The sequence below is a fragment of the Motacilla alba genome, chromosome 3 (genome assembly GCF_015832195.1).
Source record: "Motacilla alba alba isolate MOTALB_02 chromosome 3, Motacilla_alba_V1.0_pri, whole genome shotgun sequence".
NCBI lineage: Eukaryota > Metazoa > Chordata > Aves > Passeriformes > Motacillidae > Motacilla > Motacilla alba.
Window position 1 is genome coordinate 63,658,682 of NC_052018.1, and position 19,362 is coordinate 63,678,043.

A 19,362-nucleotide genomic window follows, 5' to 3' on the forward strand; every position below is an offset into this window, starting at 1 on the left:
GATGCAGCAGTAGCTATTTTGAAGAAAGTGGGGATCCTAGCATTGAGGTGGCATTCTGTAGAGGGCAGAACTTCTTGTGATTGTTACTAAAAAAAAGAAAGTTGCAGGGATCTGATTAATACTGTATGACATTTCATACAGTTCCTTTCTGACTTCTCATTGTTGCAGACACAGAAAGAAAACGATGCTTTATTTAACCATGCTAGTATTAAAGCATGCTATGAAAGCAGTTAATTTATTAATATTGGTTTTGCATTTTAGTGGAAATGTTACAAATTTTCTTTTGTTACTGTTCTGTGCCTGTTATGCGTAAGTAAGCACAGGCGTGTATTTCATGCACTGCAGTTCCCTAGGCAAGCTTTGGTCTGAAATCACAGTAATGACAGCGTTGCACTCACTCAGTCCATCTGATGCTTCTCCGTGGAGGCAGCAAGGGCTGTTTTCAGGACTATGTGCCCGTGGGGTTCGCACGACAGACTGACTGTATTGTTTGTTCTCTTTGCATAGTGGAGGTGTTTGAGTCAGACACAGCCAGTAGTTCATTCCTGCCAAGCAGTAGTTATGGGGAAGAGACAGACGGAGTGGCAACACCAGCAAGACCAAGGACTACCGAGGATCTTTTTGCAGCCATTCACAGGTACTGTAGAAACTGCCCTTCCTGTACTGTCAGGTCCGGTAGGTCTCTCAGAAATAAATTTAATATTGTTTTGTTGAAAGCCCAATTACAACAGTCATGGCTTTAACAGAAAGCACATATTTATCAGCTTTCTACTAAGGCTATATGTGAAAAAGATGAGGAAAAGAACTTGCATTTTATTGTTTTATAAATGTATTTAATCCATTCTGAACTAAACCCAAGCAGATTAAATAGATGTACATTATATTATAAATACCTTGCCCTTTAAAGTATCAATTTACATCTAGTATTTATTGTACTGTTCTCAATCTGCCATATTAACTCTACTGTTGCTTTTTCTGTGTATCTTTTTGTTTTCATTCTCGTTCTTCTCCATCTCTTTTTACTCTCTTCGCTGCTTATATGGTGCAGTTTGGGACAGAGGCTCAACGCTAATGCTTCATGGCAAGCGTGGCTGAAACTGGCAAGTAACACAACATGTCAGTCATATGGCAAAACATATGGCAAACGCTGGATTATAGTTTGCCATAATCCAGCCTAAGGTCGGGTATTTTGTGTCAAACTGGTTCATGAATGGAATGTGCAATACTGGCTCTATTATTAATGGCATTATTCATTTCCCTTGAAAACAAAATCATCCCGAATGGCGGCTAGATTTATGTGCTGTTCACGTTAGGTGCTCAGAAAGAAGAAAACCCAAGAAAGCCCCAAGGGCAGGAGCGCCCAAAGGCAGAGCGGGCTTCCTTGGAGCGGCGCTCCCGGACCGCGGCCGGAGCCGCCCGGGCCGGGCTGGGCGCGGCGCCAGCGCCATCGCGTGGCTGCGCCGCGCACTGCAAGCCGCGGAGGGGCCGCCCCCCTGCCAGGGAGTGGGGGATTCTCCAGGTGCTCAGTCAGTCTGCACATCTGTGCATCGGGAATGAGGGACGGGAAGAGAGCGGCTGGGAGGCTGCAGCATTTTGGATGCAAATACTTTTTTTTTTTCTCATTTTTTTAAACAAGTATTTTCCAGACATTACAAAAAACGACATATATATGATTCTGACTTTTTATAATTTACTGTTACCCCTTAGGACTTGGCCTGTATGAGCCATTCTGAAAACAATCTGTTGCATTCATGTTGCATGGCACTTTCTAGAACTGTGTCAAATCTGGCTTTAGAATGAGGTATTCTGGCCAGTAGCCATTCTCCTTTATGTATGCAGATAGAGAGTGGATTTCTGTGTGTATATGCACATAACTGTAATTCATGAGTTTGTGGGGAAATGGACAATGGAACTGGATGTGACATACTTAGAACTGCTTGACACATTTTTTTATTATGACCTTGCTTTTGTTGGCTTTGGACTTGAACCACTTTCTTCCTTGGTTGCTAATTAATAAAAAAGGTTTTGATTTTCCCCCACTGTTTCTAAGAGATACTATTTCAGTAATTGGCACTCCTGAATATATAATATGGAGTAAGCTAAGAAATTCAGTGGTATGTGCATTAAGGACAGGAAGAAGAGTCCGAAGTTTTAAGTCATAGTTTTGTATGAACATATACCCTATCTGTGTCTGAAAAGCCACCAAAACCAAATTTGGTTCTTAATTTCAAGTTTCTTCCATAATTCATACATACTGAGAAAAGCTGGCTAGGTGCTGGCAGCAAACTGACTGCTCTGCACTGCATTCACAGTCTTACCAGATCACTCCAAGCTAGGATAACAGTCTTTTCCATGCAGATCTTGGCAACTGATATTTCTTTTTTTTGGTTCCAATTTAATTTGGGGTTTGATAACAGTACAGCCCCAGCACTGCAGTGTTTAAAGATATCCATAGGCAGCCAAAACCCTAATGAAGGAAAAGCTTTTCCCTGTAACAAATGCACACACGTGTTCACATACAGACTCTCAGAGCATCCAAGCACCAAAATCATCTGCTGCCTACAGCACTGAGGCACAGTTAAATCTAGATGAGGTTCCTACATTGGCTGCTCCTGAAGTCATCATTGTATCTCTTTGCTGTCTTCTGTGTCCATTCATTCTCAGGCTGAATGGACATTGGTATTACATTCTTATTCCAGAAGGACAGGTGGAGGCAGCAGCAGCTGCTGAAAATAACAGCTGGTACAGCTGCCTGTGGGGACATCACAAGTGAGCTATGCATAAACTTTGCCACTTAGGGGAGAGACAGGATCCCTCCAAAGTCTTGGCACAGCCTATAGCAATGTCTGTTGCTGCCACCTACTCAGCTGATGGATCCTGCGTCCTTGTTTTCAGGGTTTTTTAATTATCAATAGCATGCAATGCGTGAAGACATTTGAGCTTGCTTTGGCAAAATCTTAAGGCTTTTAAGAAAGTAAAGCTAAAGATCGCATTAAGTAGAAATCGTGTTTTACGAGGGGAATGGTCTGGATTGAACACATGCTTGATAAAAATTAATATGGAGTTTTATAGGATGATAATTTTATATCTCTAAGAAGTCTGTTGACTTGTTTTAAACTTCTGCCAAAATACCATATTTAAAATTAGGCTTTATACAATCCTTTTTAATTAATTCTTGCTCAGTCAGCAAAGAAACAAAGCAGCTGTACTACAGCTACCAGGCATGTACATTTCTTTGAGATTTCTAGAAATGTGAAAATGAGGCAATAAAAGTCCAGTTTCCACATATTCCCAGTTCCATGGTTATCTCTTAATTATTTTTTTTTTGTGTGTGTGTTGTCTGCACTTCACATCTAAATAGACAAACACTCCGCTCTTTCATTTGGAAAGATAACTTTCTTGTCAGGAAGTTGGTCTCTCCTTCATTTAGTTGAAAGTTGCAATGACAGAGCACCAACATAACTGTGAAGTTTGTCTGTGCATATTGAGAGGAGCTGGAAAAGTTTTCTCTCTATTTATTTAATATTTGGATTAGGGAGGGATTTTTTAAATAATTTAATTTAGAATTTACATGTGGCTCCCTTTTCTCCATCTTCACAGCAGTGCTTTGCTGTGTCCTTTTTTCTGAAGGACTAAACTACAGCTCTAATTCTTCAGAGAGTGTCAAATCGTAAAATGAAACAAAACAACCCATATACTCTAGATGACATGTTTTGAATCAAGTCCCCAGATTAACAGAAAAATAGCATGGAGTATAAATCTTCATAGCATATTAGTCTGAGCAGTTGAATACTGACTCCAGAAAACCCGATTCACTGAATTTACTAAAGTGTTTTGAACATCAGTATTGCCAGTTTTAGTAGTTTCATTGTTCCAGATTTGCAGAAAAAGAAAAACTTATCTTATACCTCCAATACCTGCATTAGTGCCTGTACAGTTCTGGTGGTGTTCTTACTCATGCTTTAGATTTAGAGCACTTCTCCCTTTTCCCTGTCTCTGCTTTCGCTTAAATTCATTGTCATCCCTCTAAACTGAGTTTAACTAGAGGAGGTAAAAAGTTTCATTTCTGTGTCATCCTCTTTTTTTGTGTGTGTGTTTCAAACTCAGATCCAAAAGGAAAGTCCTTGGCCGTAAAGATTCTGAAGACGACCGTACCCGCAACCATTCTCCGTCGCCCCCCGTAACTCCCACTGGTGCTTCCCCAAATCTAGCTACCCTCAAACAAGCCGGATCTATCCAGAGAAGCGTTCGCAAGAGCAGCACCAGCAATGACAACTTCAAAGCCCTGCTGCTGAAAAAAGGGAGCCGCTGTGACACCAGTTCCCGCATGTCCGCAGCAGAGATGTTGAAGAACACGGACCCGCGGTTCCATCGGACAAAGACAGACGCCCCCGCTGACCTTTCCGACGGCCCTGCCAGCTGCTCACCCAGCAAGAGCAAACGGGCCCAGGAGGAGTGGGCCAAGAGTGAGGGCCTGATGCCAAGGAGCATGTCCTTCTCTGGCACGAGGTACGGCCGGTCACGGACACCCCCGTCTGCTGCCAGCAGCAAGTACAACGTCCGCAACCGCATCCAGAGCAGCCCCATGACTGTCATTAGTGAAGGAGATGGGGAAGTGGTGGAGCAGTCCGAGGGCAGGGTCCGGAGGACTTTGGAAGAGCAGCAAGAGGGGCAGCTTGATATGTTTAACAGTGATGAAATGGACATGAATGACTTCCCGTATGCTGAGGAGGCAGGCTGCAAGGAGACCTTGGATCCAGCCCATGTAGACTTAATGACTCAACCAGGTGCTTCAAGGAAGTATCTAAACTCTTCAGCTGAAGAAAGTTAAAATGCAGTGTGACAAAAGGCTTTGGATATTAGTCTAGAAAATCACGGGGACTAGATTCCAGGAGAAAGCCCAGACCAGGACAAGGTTACTTTGCTGAGCATTTATTCCACGAACTGCATGTGTATGTTTAAATGCTAAAGTGACGATGGTTCTGCATGGTTGGGTTGGGGTGGGGAGCACTTGCTTTGAATGACTGGTCTGTGGCTTGAAGAATGTTAAGAAATGAATTTTTTGTGTAAAGCCTTAGAAGTCCTCTTGTGGGGTGGGGTGGGGAAGTTTTCTCAGAGTCTGTAGGGGTGTGAAATTTTTCTTTTTCTTGAGACTGCAATTGTGCAAGCAAAATTTAGGAATAAGCCTGAAATGGGAAGGCTCCTGTGGTACAAGGTGGACGTTTGGTTCAAAAGCATTGTAGTGATGCAGCGTAGTGCATTCGTTGAGCAGAGGGAGGCACAATGAGGCACATTCACCTCTGAGAGAAGGTAGCAGGGTCGCTGCTGGGGTTACATGGCCCCCTAGTGGGGTATGGCCCAGCATTTGATGAAGCGTGTCCTGCTCAAGCAGTGAGCTCACCAGGTTATGGCTTGGTCCAGGGTACTGTACTTTTAATTCTTTTTCCTGAGGGAAAATGAGCTGTGTAGTTAAGGTGGAAAAGGGAGCTGATTTTATAATACACTACTAGCTGCTATGCAGCCACACACGTTCACTTGGTGAAACACACATTTCCAGGTGAATTGCTTCCTTGACTGGAGTATTCCCTTAGAGAACTAGAACAGCTGGATGTGCGTGGGGGGTGCAAGCAGACATCAGGAAAGTGGGGGATGGATGAATGATGCCAGAATTTGGAAGGGTTACTGTCATGGTTTAGAAATGCTATTCCCCAATTTAGTGTTCCCACCAAAACACTCCAAACCATGTACCTGCTCACTCACTCCCCTCCCCTCTTACCTCTGCGGGTGGCTGAGGAGGAGAATTGGAGGCACAAAAGGTGAAAGTTGGGGGCTGATAAAATAAAAATTTACTGGAAACAACAATGAAGTAAGAAAACGGACAGTAACACCAACAACACTTAGAGTGCGCACAAAAAAGGTGAATGGCTCACAGGTGACTGCTCACCACACAGAGCCCGGTAATGTGTGATCTGCTGCCCCTTTTCCTTGTTCCCAGCAGTGTTGTGAGGTGGTGTAGAATAACCTCTGTGTCCTGGCCACAGCCCCTCCTGGCTACTGCAAAAGATGAACCCTGTCCTGGCCGGAACCAAGACAGTTGTGTTTCTGAATTAAAAAGAGGAACTTGACTTGCACTACAAAGCTGTCTGTGGAGCCCGTCTTTCAAAACTGAAACTGAAACTTGGGAATTGTGTTTTGCTGGAAATCTGTCTTTCATTTGTCAAAATGGGGAGACTATTACTTTTCATCACTTGAAATACAGATACTTGCTAACTTTTGGTTACCAAAGAATAAGTTACGGTTACTTTCCTTTTTGATTTGCCTGCAGTATTGCTCTTCTTTTTTAACCTTAATAATTTAGTGAGGTTAATTTTTATTGTATATTTTACAGATAATAAGAACATTTAACGGTTTTCCAATTGTAAAGAAGACCATTAATTAAAACTGAAATACTGGCTGGAGTTTTTGGTTCTTGGTAGGAATGAAACTTTTAATTTTTAATAAGAATTTTGCATCATTTGATGGCATGCGCAGTTTTTGTATTGTTTGTAAATATTGAAAGTTGTTAAAATATCTTTTGATCTCCTTACCGTAGAATTTTTACATTTTTAGATTGCTTTTAAGAAGGAAAAGCACTCTTTGTAGATTATTTATTTTAGAGAAATATGCTTGTAATCTCTTTCTTCAATCCTTTACTTGTTAGTTATGTAAATTTCAGGGGCCTTCGTTTAACTCTTCCCTTCACAAGAGGGGAATAGTGCTGAAAATGCTGTGACTTCGCTTCAATAAAGTAAAAGCCTGCCAGTTGCCATATTGTCTTTTGAGTTGATTAAAATCTCCTTCAAAAGATGTGTCCCACAGCGTATGGCAACCCACTGAATGCCATCATCCATGCATCCAGCTACTAATTTCCAGTTTTCATTGCAAAATTTACTAATTCACTTTAGACACAACTAAAGTGTACTCACACATCCATCCCATTCTGGTATCTCAGTTGTGAGACTAAAAAAAATTAAATTATCCTAAGCTTTTTCCAGTGTTGTGTGAGTATTCCTACTACTTCTGTCCTACTTGCAACCTATCCCAGAAAACTAAAATTCTTGGAGAACCAGATTATAAGCAGAATGAGTGAGAAGTGACATGGACAAGTTGAATCCAGCTGCACTCAGTGGAACAAGGGTGGTATTAACTGTTGCGCAGCAAACTTTCTACCATTTTCATACGATAACTATATTGAAAGAACCATTGGATTTTTAAAATTAAAATAAAACCTAATTGGATAAAGTAGATTGTTTCAAGTATTGTTAATATTGAACTACATTCTGTTACAAAGAGGTAGCAGTGGCAGAATGTTTTGCACTAAACATCTTGCCAGTGTTGCTTTGGTCTGTCTTGCTCAGCTGATCTCATGAAACAAGAAAGGATCAAGTCCTTTTCACAGCAGGTGCTGTTCCTTAGAAAGCCATGCTAGATGCTAGCCAGTCCTCATGCCACCATCCTGACAGGATAGTGTGTAATAAATAATACTCAGGCTTTGTTTATTGTTTACAGATGAAATGTAAGATGAATCATCTAAGTGAAAAATGAATGCACTGGGCAAAATTGTAGCTCTGGTGCCTGCAGCTTCTGCAGCCATTTGCAGCCTTTTGCATCAAGTGCCTGTGGGGGTGAGCACAGCCAGCTTGTTCCCTGGTGATGGCCAGCTGATGCTGCCAGTTTTTGTGGGCTGTATATGGAACTCTTGGGAAAAACCCAGCTTAAATGCACGATCTCAGTGCAGGTAGATGAGATTAAACTTGAGTGTAGCACGGGCTGAATTTCTTCTCTGGCCACAGGCAGCCTTGATGCTCCTCTAAAACCCACATCTGGTGAACTTGGGCTAAAGCTTATGTTTTGGCAAACGTGCAGAAGGCAGCGTTTATGCAGCCCTACTGATGTTGCTACAAGACTACATTTTACACAGTACAGGGTGTAGTGAAATACCTTAAGTGTGCTGAACTATGTTTAATGGTGCTTATACCATTCACTTGGGTAACTTTTTGGGATGTAACTTTCTTACAGAGGTGTCACCATGTCGTCTCCCTGCAGGCAGAACAGGTTAATTGTTTTGTTATGCTTACAACTTCAAAGTTACTTTATTAGGCAATAATGTTCCTCCATAGGGAGGTTTTGCAGTTGAGGTTTCATTGGTCTACAACTGTAGATTAAATTTAGCAAATGGCTTCTAAAGACATCCAGCGCAAAAGGAGAGGAGGGCACGTATGCAAACTTGGTTGTGCTGAAGAAAAAAAGCAGACTTGTCATCCTGATGCTTAATGCATCATACTGTCACAGGGTTTGTTTGGAGTTTACAGCTGGTCTACAGTTTGCCTCTAAAACACAAATCTTTATTGAAGCTAGATGTAAGATTAATTTCTGGTTTCTGTTTTACTGGGAATGGTTTTCAGCTTCAGTCTTATTCTAAATTCTGCCATGTATTAACTCATTTCATGTTTCGTTCCTTTATGTTCAAAGCTGTGCTGTCAGATGTAGGCAGCCTCCCAATAACCCTGTGAATCAGAGCCCTCCAGTGACTCTGTTAATACATTCACAAGGCCCTGGGGCATTTACAAGCCTTCACTGCTGTTTGTATACTGGAAAGGAGAACTTTTTACCTTAATTGAAATGGTGGAGGTTATGCAAGGAGCAATAGCTTGGTGAGAGGAGGTTTGGAAGGCTACCGAATATCAGTTAAAAGATTTGGATAAGAAGTGGATTTGATGAAGACAGGATTTTGAGAAACCAGGACTGGGATGCTGGTTCCTGCATAAGGCTTGGCCTGAAAGAAGGCACTGGCAGAAAAGGTGAAGCAAGGAGATTACTGAGAAAGTACAGTGAATGCACAGATTAAGGTATGGGGTGGGCAGGCTAGTGCAGATTGTAGATGATAAAGAAGTTTCAGCAAGTACAGAAGAGAGAAAAAGTCAAAGGAACAATGGAATAGCCGCAGCAAGGAGGAAGAAAAATTGTAGCCCGTGTGTTTCGTCCTAATTCAAAGGGTGTAGAAGGCTGAAGTCAGTCAAACATGGGGGGGGAAAAACCCAAGACCCCTAACAATTTAGATGAGGAAAATGAGCAAAACTGGGTGAACTTAGAGAAGCAGTAATAGGCTGGAGTGAGGACTGCTCCAGGAGACCTCAGGCAACAGTGGGCAAGCTCTCAGGAGGGTTCTGTAGAACCACCATGCCTGAAGTCTGGAAAGAATAAAGGGAGTTGGGGAGATCAAAGCTCAGACCGATCTTGTCTAATTTTTACCAACAGCTCTGCATCCGGTGCTTCCAGTGTACTGGGTACAGGTCTCCAGACACTTGCATTGGGGTAACTTGCTAAACCTTCAGTCATTTCCTGCAGCAAAGAGAGGCCACTCATGCATGCAGCACAGGGATGAATGTGTTAATACTACTGCAAGCAAATAGATCTTGTTAGGTATTCTTTGGATACTACAAAGTTCTGGAAAAGTCATTTATAGCAGCAGTCACTGTTGAAACAAAGCTGTTGCCACAGTACCTTTGAGTGATTCAAAATGATGCATTGTTTGCTTTTCCAGGAGAGAATTAAAAGGATAGACTTCAATGGTAAATCAAAGTGTTACATAACTTACAGTGGCAATGAGGAATTATTTTATCTGTTTATTTAAAATAACCTCAGTACTCACAAAAGGGAGCACATAAGCTTTATAATGCCCTTGGTAGCTTTCTAAGTTCCCCCCTTACACTTAATTTTCTGAATAACTTTTGGACGTGATTTCTTGCATGGTTAAGACTAGAAAAATCTTCGGGCAAAATTGGTAACTTTCTTGGCTCTAAAGGGGTGTTACCAACTATAATCAGAGTACAGCATTAAAACCTTGCAACTACTCAGTGCTAGATTGTGACTGTGACTATACTGGTGTGAATTAATAAACACTCAACAGAGTAAAATATAGAAATGTTTGATAAAGATGTGCTGTGTCATATATTATCCTGAAAAACTGGGTAAAAGCCTTGGTAATGCTTCCCTAGCAGAATGTTGAGTACATTTTATGTTGCAAATTTAGCTCTTTGCAGTTGGGTTCTTTCACATAATGTGCAGCCAACCTTTTAAGGGCCAATCAATGCTTCTCCCAACAATGCTAATGGAAAATGTCATTGATTTTTAGTAGGAAATTGTCCGTTAATAGTGAATCCAAAAGTACGTGTATAAGCATGTGGGGAGGTCTATAGAGAAGAAAGTCCAGTCCCAATGTAGCTGAGTTGCTTCTGTCTGTAGTACACTGGTCTATTTGTGCAGCAACCCTCAGTATAAAACCAGAATTGTTAGCCACTGAAGGAAAAAAAAGAAATTTTTTCAGGATGTATAAGGTAGCAGAAGTTTTTGCATTTTCACTTCCTCTAGAAAAAAAAAACAGTAAAAATTTAAGTTCTATGTTTAGATGGTAAAAACTAATTTGTGAGGACAAAATACATAAATTATGAAAACTAAAACAAACCCAAAACAAAACAAAAATCTCAAGAAAAATCAAAAAATTCTAAAACACCACAAGATTATGTCCTGGAAACAAGAAATAGAAGAAAGTAAATGAGCTATCTGCTATCTGAAGAGGAATGTTGTTCGTGTGCATCTTGGTAGTGCACTATTTTTTCTCTTTTAAAAGTCAAGTATCTGTTCAATGTACTTTTTCCAGAAGAAATTACAGGCTATTTCCAGCAGTCTCTTCACACTGGGTTGCAGAAAATGGACACATAAATTACTGCCTTTGGGAGTTAAATTTGGGAAAAACCCCTGATTTCTAGGTCAGTTTAAAACAGGGAAAGAGCATTACAGTGACACAAAAATTCAGTGCCCAGTGCAGCATCACCAGTTGAGAAGCTGCCTTGGTAAGAGATGGTCCCATCCTTTTTTCCTTAATCAGGGTGTTGTAATGTGCTGCCTGGAAATGGTGATTGTGTAAATTGCTGTGCCAACTGGGAGCTGCAGTGTAATCTGAAGGACTTCAAAAAGCAAAGGCCAGGTTTATGTAGTCAGTACAGCAGTCACAGACTGAGGAATTATAAAGATTTTAATTACTTACTTTTTTTATAGAGCCCTGATACAAAACAAAAGCACATTTCAGAAAGGAGATCCGAAGGCAAATGGGTGCACAGGGAGCACGTGGCTGTGAGCAGAGCTCATGCAGAGTTGCACTGAAGTCCAAGTTTGAGTCTAAGGTAGCTTAAGTCCATTTGCAAGCCATGGATAGACAGTATTAAACCACTGGTGATCCCAAATGAGGTTGGCATATTCCCACACACAGCACACTTGGATCTTTTAGGGCAAAGATCAAACAAACTTAAATTCCACAGAAAGGTTTCTTGTGATGTAATACACAGAGAAAAAAGTGTATGTACCTCAATGTAATAATATTCAAGAAACAGCCCTTTATTTATTCCAACATGGAACATTAAGCCTGATTTCTCCATTTACTGATGCATTTTCTTGCAAAATTTGTCAGAATTTAAGATTGTGGCATGTGGAAAAATGGAAAGTAGTTGATAGGTTATTTCTGAGTTTAAAAAACCACGAGCAGTACTCTGGTTTTAGACAAAGCACAACCCAAGGCAAGCAAGCTGTGTAACATAAAAGCTTTTTTTGAAGTGCAGCTTGAAGTCCAGGACTGACTACAAAACATTAGTCATCAAATTCATGGGATGAGTTTCTTGAATGATGTGACAATCTCTTGTGAAGTCATGTTGGATTTTGGGAACAAAGAATCTAAAAAATTCCTTTCTGTGCCACAAACTTGCTCTCTCAAATGATCACCACAGTCTGGGAAATTGTGACCTCTTTGACCTGGAAGTCCCTGTTAGAAATTATCTAAAATACTTGCTGAGAAAAGAGGGAAAAAACTGTCTTGACAATAAACTAAAATGCCTTTCTCAAAAGTCATTCTAGTCGTTGCTCTTGTTTGTTGGACTTTTCCTTCTTTGGATAAACCAGATCTCATGTCATCTATTAATTCTTGTAGAGTACCTTAGCAGTACTCTTTTAATATGTATTTCCTCATCCTGTTTGGAACATCTTGCTGGCATCAAGCTGTGATACTGGTGTGTCTTTTGGAATGCCCGCCAAGAATAGTAAATATGAAGAGAATCTAAGCTTGATTGTCCTTTATGCCCTGGTCTGTAGACCATGGACTTCCCAATGTTCATCTGTCTGGGAAGATGCCATCAGGAACAGCAGCTCCTGCTTCTATGCCGGTCCATGTGCGTGTGTGCCAGCACAGGGGCCTCCAGCCTTGCTGGCTCTTCGGTTGGTACAGACAGCCAAAACCTTTTTGCTAAACTCTGGATCCAGAGAAGAGTTTCCTCCTCTCACCTTCTCTAACGTGACCTGCCAAACCTTTGCCATGTCTCTTGGGATGCCTGCTTCCCTTAATGCCAGCCCCAGATGCCACCTCTGCGTTCCGCTCCAGCAGAACTCCAGAGACTGACGCTGACCTCCAAGCTCTCCTCAGTGTCCCGCTTCACACCCAGCTCCCACAAACAAGCTCAGCTCTGTCCTCAGGCACTTCAGCTCCTCCTTGCAGCCATGCAGCCTCCTTGCTGCAGGCAGCTACGGCACCACTCCAGCAGCAACAGTACAGGCAGACTCTCGTGCCCACTCACGGTGAGGGGGTGTCTCTGCCCTCAGCACCCAACATCCAGCTGTGGTTTGTGCCCATGGTGTAGGAGCTTCTCCCACAGTCTGTTAGCCTGCACCTTGCAAGGGTGCTGCCTACAGGCTGTTTTACTGGGCCCTCCTCGCCTGCAAACTTTTGGGTTTCCTAAATGCCTATGAAGAGGGGTGGCCCTTAGGACAGAACACAGTTAATATTTAACAACTTTTCAATGAAGAGACTGGCAAGATAAGTTGGTAAGACTGGCTGCACATCTTGATTTGCATTTCTGAACAGCCTGATGTCCTGAGAGACTCTACCTCAAAAGTAGAATTCCATCAAATAGGGCCTAATTGGGAACACTGGATATTAATCTTAAATTTTACCTGGTAGTCTTCAATTCTGCTTTTTAGCAGCCTGTAACTCTGAGAAGATACTGGAATGTGTGATTCAGTTTGTTTCCTTCACATTTTCAAACTGTTCAAGTTCTTCCCTCCCCTCCCTAGCTCCTGCTGGCACAATGTTTTTATTGTGATATGGGCAACCAAAGTGGGATAATAGCAGAAGACTGGTGAGGAGGATTATAAACACACTGAAGTGACGTGCAGCTGGGGTGTAGAAAAACACATACATCATACTAATTGTTGTTTAGCCTTGTGTGTTTGACAAGTAGAACATCTGTGTTTAGATAACGTAAGCCTGTGAGAGACTTAGAGGCACCCTATCACACATGCTTGAGATTCCTGCACTGCTTCAGGAAAGATCAAAGCACAGGGGTAAAATACCTGCGTGAATCCCTGATAAACAGGCAAGGACAGCAGGTTTGGTGATCCTCTAGCACGGACCAAGCTCTGTGGTGCTTGTGTCCCACTTGTGTGCCTCTGCCTGGGTGCTGCTTTGGGGATCCCCTGGTCGGTGAGGTAAGGGACATAAATGTCATCTTTGTGTTTTTGTGGTTCTTCCTGGGTCCTGCCTGTGCTGACTCACACAACCAAGCAGGGAAAATACGTGATTATAGAAAGTAATACGTAATCTGATGGGGCACAACCTATATAAATTGTGGCCTTGATCAGATTAAAAAGAAGAAAAATGTGAGGGTTTTGTGTGAGAATGACCCCAGTGAATGTCTATCATAGGAGACTAATGACTATTGTTATACTACAGGCTAATTCCAATCAGGTTTGGTCTCTAGGCAGCACATGATTTAGTTGATGAAAGTGAAAAATTAGTTCCCTAATGCAAGAAAGTAGGTACTTAATCCAAGTTTATTATTCTGGAGATTCCCTTTGGATTATAGGGACACAAACCATTAGACAGCACCACACAAATTAATCCGCACCTGGCAGACACACACGTTTCTCCTCTTTCTTCAGCAAAGATATCAAATTCCAAGAGATTAATTCCATTATTCTGGTGTTTGAGTGGCATTAAAAGAAGACTGCAAAGGTGGATGCAGATTGGATGTGCACCAGGCTCATTGGAGCACCATGAATATTGTCACTCCTTCAGAAGATCAGGTGAGTAAAAACAGCTCAGTGGCACATAGAAACTCAGGCAGATCAGCTAAAGAGCATGGCATTCAAGAAAGCATCTGTCTCTGTGGCTTGTTCTGTCGGCATTTGCTCCTTTAGTACTGCAAATCTCACATAACTTCATTGTTCTGTTGTAGTTCTGAGAGCAACAAAGACCAGTTTTTCTGTACATTTTTGACTTGTTGGATTCTCTGCTGCATCACAGGGGCCCAACTACAATAACATTTTCACCATATTTATGGAGCATTTCTTCCACGTGGGTTTCCTCGGTGTCTTACAAAAGCTGAATACTACAGTTCTTCCCATGGTGAGGTCACTGTTGTAGCCACTTTCATTGAAATTGAATTTCCATGAAACTGAAAAAAGCTTCATACTTCTGAAATTACCTGATTTCATACAGATTTCACAGAGAGACCATGACAGGGTGAAAAAGCCAGTAGGAGAACAGTCTCAGACCCAGTGCAGCATAATCACAGTACATTAGAGTAGTCTTCTGAAGAAACCTTGCTATCCAGCACACCCATTTTCCTCAGCTACAAAGCAGGTTCCTTGTGACTTAAGGAAGTACATCGGAAGGATCCCTACTAATCCTGAATACTGTTTTGTGTGGGCTGTGCACTTTGCAGACCTGACAGATGTTCCTATCCCTAAGTGGTCTTTACTCAACTCAGTTGTTTGCTCCTCACTGAGAGCTGGGAAGCACTAAGCTTGCTCACAGATGGGCATGAGAAAAGACCACAGCTCCCTGGGTCTGTGGGATTGGGAAGACTAGGCTAGGTTGTAGCAGCCAAGTCAAAGTCTGGAGCAGCACAAGCAGCTAATTGAAACTAGCCAGACTAACCAAGTTAAATTTTGGTTGCATAATGATTGCTTAAGGTTTCCTTTAAGTCCTGAAAACCCCTTGACTGCTCTGCAGAAAAAAAGCCACAGGTGAAATCTGGTTAAAAGTTAAAGTTAATTTGAGAGGGAACTTGGAAAAGCAGCATGAAAGAGGCAGTTGCAATTAAAGACATCTGTAATGCTGCATCTTGTTTTCTCATGGCTTATCAAAACTGTTTGCTACAGGTACTTTAAAATTCATTGAGTTACAACATCTGTTGATGTTTTATTGACTGTGACCTAGAACAGAAGTAATTCCCTCTGTTTGAAGTATCCTTGCCTTCATAATATCATACCAGGAAAAATTTGTTGTTCAAGGAGATATATCAAAGCTGATGACAGCCTGTGTACAGAATAGAAAATAGCTCTTTAAATCCTCTCAAAATGGCTGTAATCAAGTATGTAGGTCAAATGTTCAAGTTGCCTTAAACAGTATAGAAATTGTCCTATCATTGTTTGATACAAATTGCATTTAATCTGACATTATAACTTTCCAAGTGGTGTGAGCAGTGGAACCAGAGGATGCAAAACTTCCAGGCCTCTGAAGAAATTGGAAAGTAGAAGGAGCTGTGTAAAACACTTCTGGTGAACAGGGTGTGACTTTAAAGCCTTTGCTTTTCATTCTTGTCCTTAAGCTGACTGCTGTAAGGACTGCTACTACCCATTATTTTCTGTGCCCTTGACTGAACCAGCAGCTAGATTGAGAGTGCCCTGACAGGCAGATGTATGGAGGCTCTAGGTAAAACTGGGCAGCAGTAGGTGCTATGTTTGCCAATTACCTCTGTCTGCAAGGCTCCAAATCCAGAATTGTGAATCTCCTTCTGGGTTGCTGCAGTTTTGTGTTTAGTGAATTAAGGTAATCTGTGCTGATGGATCCTTGTGGCTGGGCAGCAACCTGCATTGTTCAGCAGGTACTTGGTGACCCATTCTAGGAAACTGGTGGGATGTCTTCCCTTGGTGTTGGAAAAGCATTCCTGATCCTCCTGTGTATACTTTACTCACCTTTTGCCATCTCTAAGGCCTTGTACCTGCTCAGGCTGTTACCTCATCAGGGTATCTGCCTGCCACAGATATCCCTTGAGGAAGGTGTGCAGGTAGGGGACACAGGAACAAACACTGATGGGGCTGGGAGGCCTTCTGTCCCCTCTGTGCAGAGTGCCTAGGGAAGGAAACTGAGACAAAAATGAGCAAGTGCTGGTCTACCCTGAGCAGACTATCTGGTATTAAATATTTACAACTGTGCTGGTTTGCCAGACACTTAATGGCTCGATACAGAGCTGTTGGACTGTCACTGGGGCCTCTGGATGAAGCCACTTGGTCCAGCACTACTGTGCTGTACCCCTGGTGCTCCAGGATGGCTTTGGCAGCTCTCTCTCATTTCCAGAAACTTGGAGGACGCAGGAAAACATCTCCTGACAGCCTCCATCAGAAGCCCTGGTGCCATTTGGGGCAGCTGATCCCATACCAGCCCAGTCATCATTCAGCCACTGGCAGCTGTTGTGCTGCTTTGGGCAGGCACGAGCAGAAAGGGACCTTTGCTGTGTAGCTGTCACAAACTGGGAGCAAGGCTGTTGGGGGGTAATGACTGGGGTTAAGAATAATATATATTTTGCCAAAATGTATGGTTCAAAACAGTGTTAGCTGGAAAAATACCAGTTGGAATAGTCTGTGTTGTTGGGTACTACTGTGGTAATTTATGAGAAGTACTAAATAAAGGTGTACAACTTTAAAAAGGGCTGGTACAGCACTGGGGACAAGGGACTGGGTGAACAGGAGTTGCTGGAAACTCTCCAAGTCCCATCAGCAGTGAAATCCAACCTCCCTTAGAGTAGCTGTTGGATGCTCTGGTGTCCAGTTTCACCAAACAAGATGAGTCCTGGAAAAATTGGGAATTTAATATTGTTGTCTGTTAAACAGATGGTAAGCTATCTAATGGAGAGAAGGCCGAGCTCTTCTCTTCTGGTAGCTGGGAGTGATGCCCAGCATAACTTGGGTCAAGGAAGCAGGTTGTCATTATTATGAAAATTTCTTTTCAGCTCTTGAAAAATCAGTATTATCATTCTAAATGCAAGCCATTCTGGAAACAGCCTTTGTCTTTTAACAAAAGTAGAAAATGGTGTTTGTTGGAAGTTAATGCATGTAGTGTAAATATTTCCTGGCACTCAGTCCCAGCTAAAACAGAAAATCTGTTAATAAATGAAACTGGACAAAGCAAATTAATAAATGCCTCCAACAACTGTGTGGTTGGTTGGCAATTGGAGTGGGGATTTGGAAAGAGTCCAGATAACTGTGCAAATGTATAGGAGGTGATAATTTTTTGAAGTGATGTTAGCTAAAGAGAGAGAGCTGTTCATGTGGAGCTCTCAGATATGATACCCAGGCATGTTTCCTGCTTATAGTTTACCTTGCCTGCCATCCCTACAATTTCTATTTACACTATTTAAAATAAGATATGCATAAGCTAGATAAAGAATAATAGATTAGAAAATAAGCCCTCTGACTTACAGGATAATCTGCAAAGCATAAAATGCAATATCACACAGAAATTATTTCCTTGTACTCTAGTTTATGTTAGGTCATGTTTTTAGACAAAGGAAGTAGAATTTACTTTGTGTCTCTTTTATAGAGTCTGCTATAATAACTGGCACACAGATCTAGATGCTACCAGTGTATTAACTTGCTACTTTTATAAAAAAATGACCCTTAGGTCAAATAATTTGATTATTTTATTTTGTTTCCAGTAGAGATCTTACTGGGCAGGTTGAGACCACTCAGTCTTTCCTTTTTATTGGCGGAAGTGGCAGGACTGGGGCTGCTGGAGAGGGGCACAGAAGCACGGGAGAGGTGCGGGACCTCCTGGTGCAGCGTGGCACCACTGGGCCCATTGATGCCAACGCCTCAGGTGCCACCAGCCATGCATCAGGGACAGCATTCTCCTCTGTCATGTAGCATTGTGCTTCTTCTCCAGGTGATGATTTCTGGTAATGCTGTGCAAAAGAATCACTGTGAAAGCCTCAGAATTGTGCTAGACAGGACTGTACTTGTGTGGCTTCTTCTGTCTCCCAAATACTGTCCTCTGTCTGCTTTGATCTTCCCGAAACAGCCAAACACTGAAGGGCTGTGCTAATGGATTTGCCTTTTTTTTTTTTTTCCTTTCATTGCATCACAGCAGCATTTTTAGTTCCTGATGATCACAATGTTTTGCTGCTAGAAAACACTAGAAATCAGTCTTTTATAGAAATATTTAGGTTCTGCATCATTAACAGAAGTGAAAAAGGGGTGGGTGTTAGTTAAGATAGGGTTTATAAACAAGCTAATTCCCATCAAGTTTATTTTTTTTTTCTAAAACATAGGTGTACAGACTTTCTGAAGAGCCTTATGCCATAGTAACATCTGAGAGTGTTGTCAATTGTGAGTTTTTCAAACTGGAAGAAAAAATGAGAGAAAAAGTGCCACAGAACTGAAACACATGCTGAGTTTTTAATGGTGCTGTTTCAATTATTTGGTGTGTTGTTGGTACACAAGCAGGGAAATGTGGTCGTAGAAATATGTTTGAATTTGTCTGGTTTACCTGCAGTGGAAACTGACTTTGTGCAAAGCATTTTGTAATCACAAACAGATATTCCAGATTACTAGTGGAATATAACACTTGCCACTTAGTTTTGCTCTCTACAGCCACGGGTCAGTCTGTGGAGGAAGTTTTCCTTTCTGTGTTGTCTTTTAGATAGTTGGCAGAAAATTAAAATAAAGCCAAAGGAGAGAGAAGAGAAGAGAAAAATAGGGAGTCAGGGAGGAGAAAGCAATTTTGTGAGAGGCTTTTGTCTGGATGGGCATTTCTCTTACCTTTTTTCATCCTGATTTGTGATCTTTTTCACATTCCTTTCCTTTTAGGATACTTTATGGTATAGGGCAGGAAGAGTATGGCTTTGCTTCCTGTGCTTTGTGCTTGGAAGGCCACTAAAGGAATTCAGTTCATTAGTATTCAAAGAACTAAAGAAGACATGCATTCAGTTCTCTTAGTTTGAACCTGGAAAAAAAAAAAAAAAACAACAACAAAACAAGAAGCCAAAACACTATAAAATAAAAGATAAACCTATGAAGGTGTTTGACATGACTGGAGAAGACTGCCTGTCTGTGCTCTCTTGCTTTGAAGTATTTATTTTTGTCACAAATGGAAATGTCTGAAAAGTTCTAAGGTAAGCATTCAAGAAAAAGAAAGCAACCCAAGAGTAAGCATTCAAGAATAAAATAATGCTGACATACTAGAAACAAATGAATACAAAAGGGGCTGGATATGATAAT

At 41.7% G+C, this 19,362-nt stretch overlaps 1 protein-coding gene across 13 annotated transcripts in view; it reads left to right on the forward strand.

The window, feature by feature from the left end:
* NHSL1 (NHS like 1) overlaps positions 1-7,284 on the forward strand; it is a 176,929-nt gene extending 169,645 nt beyond the window's left edge. For 12 of the 13 annotated variants that reach the window (XM_038130370.1, XM_038130371.1, XM_038130374.1 and 9 more), the window contains 2 exons: positions 508-637; positions 4,108-7,284. In XM_038130370.1, coding sequence (XP_037986298.1) covers positions 508-637; positions 4,108-4,831 — 854 coding nt within the window. In that variant the 3' untranslated portion in view covers positions 4,832-7,284. Of the gene's footprint in view, positions 1-507; positions 638-1,048; positions 1,101-4,107 lie in introns of all 13 variants that reach the window. The other variant, XM_038130383.1, reaches the window with a different exon arrangement.
* The last annotated feature ends 12,078 nt before the right edge of the window (positions 7,285-19,362 follow it).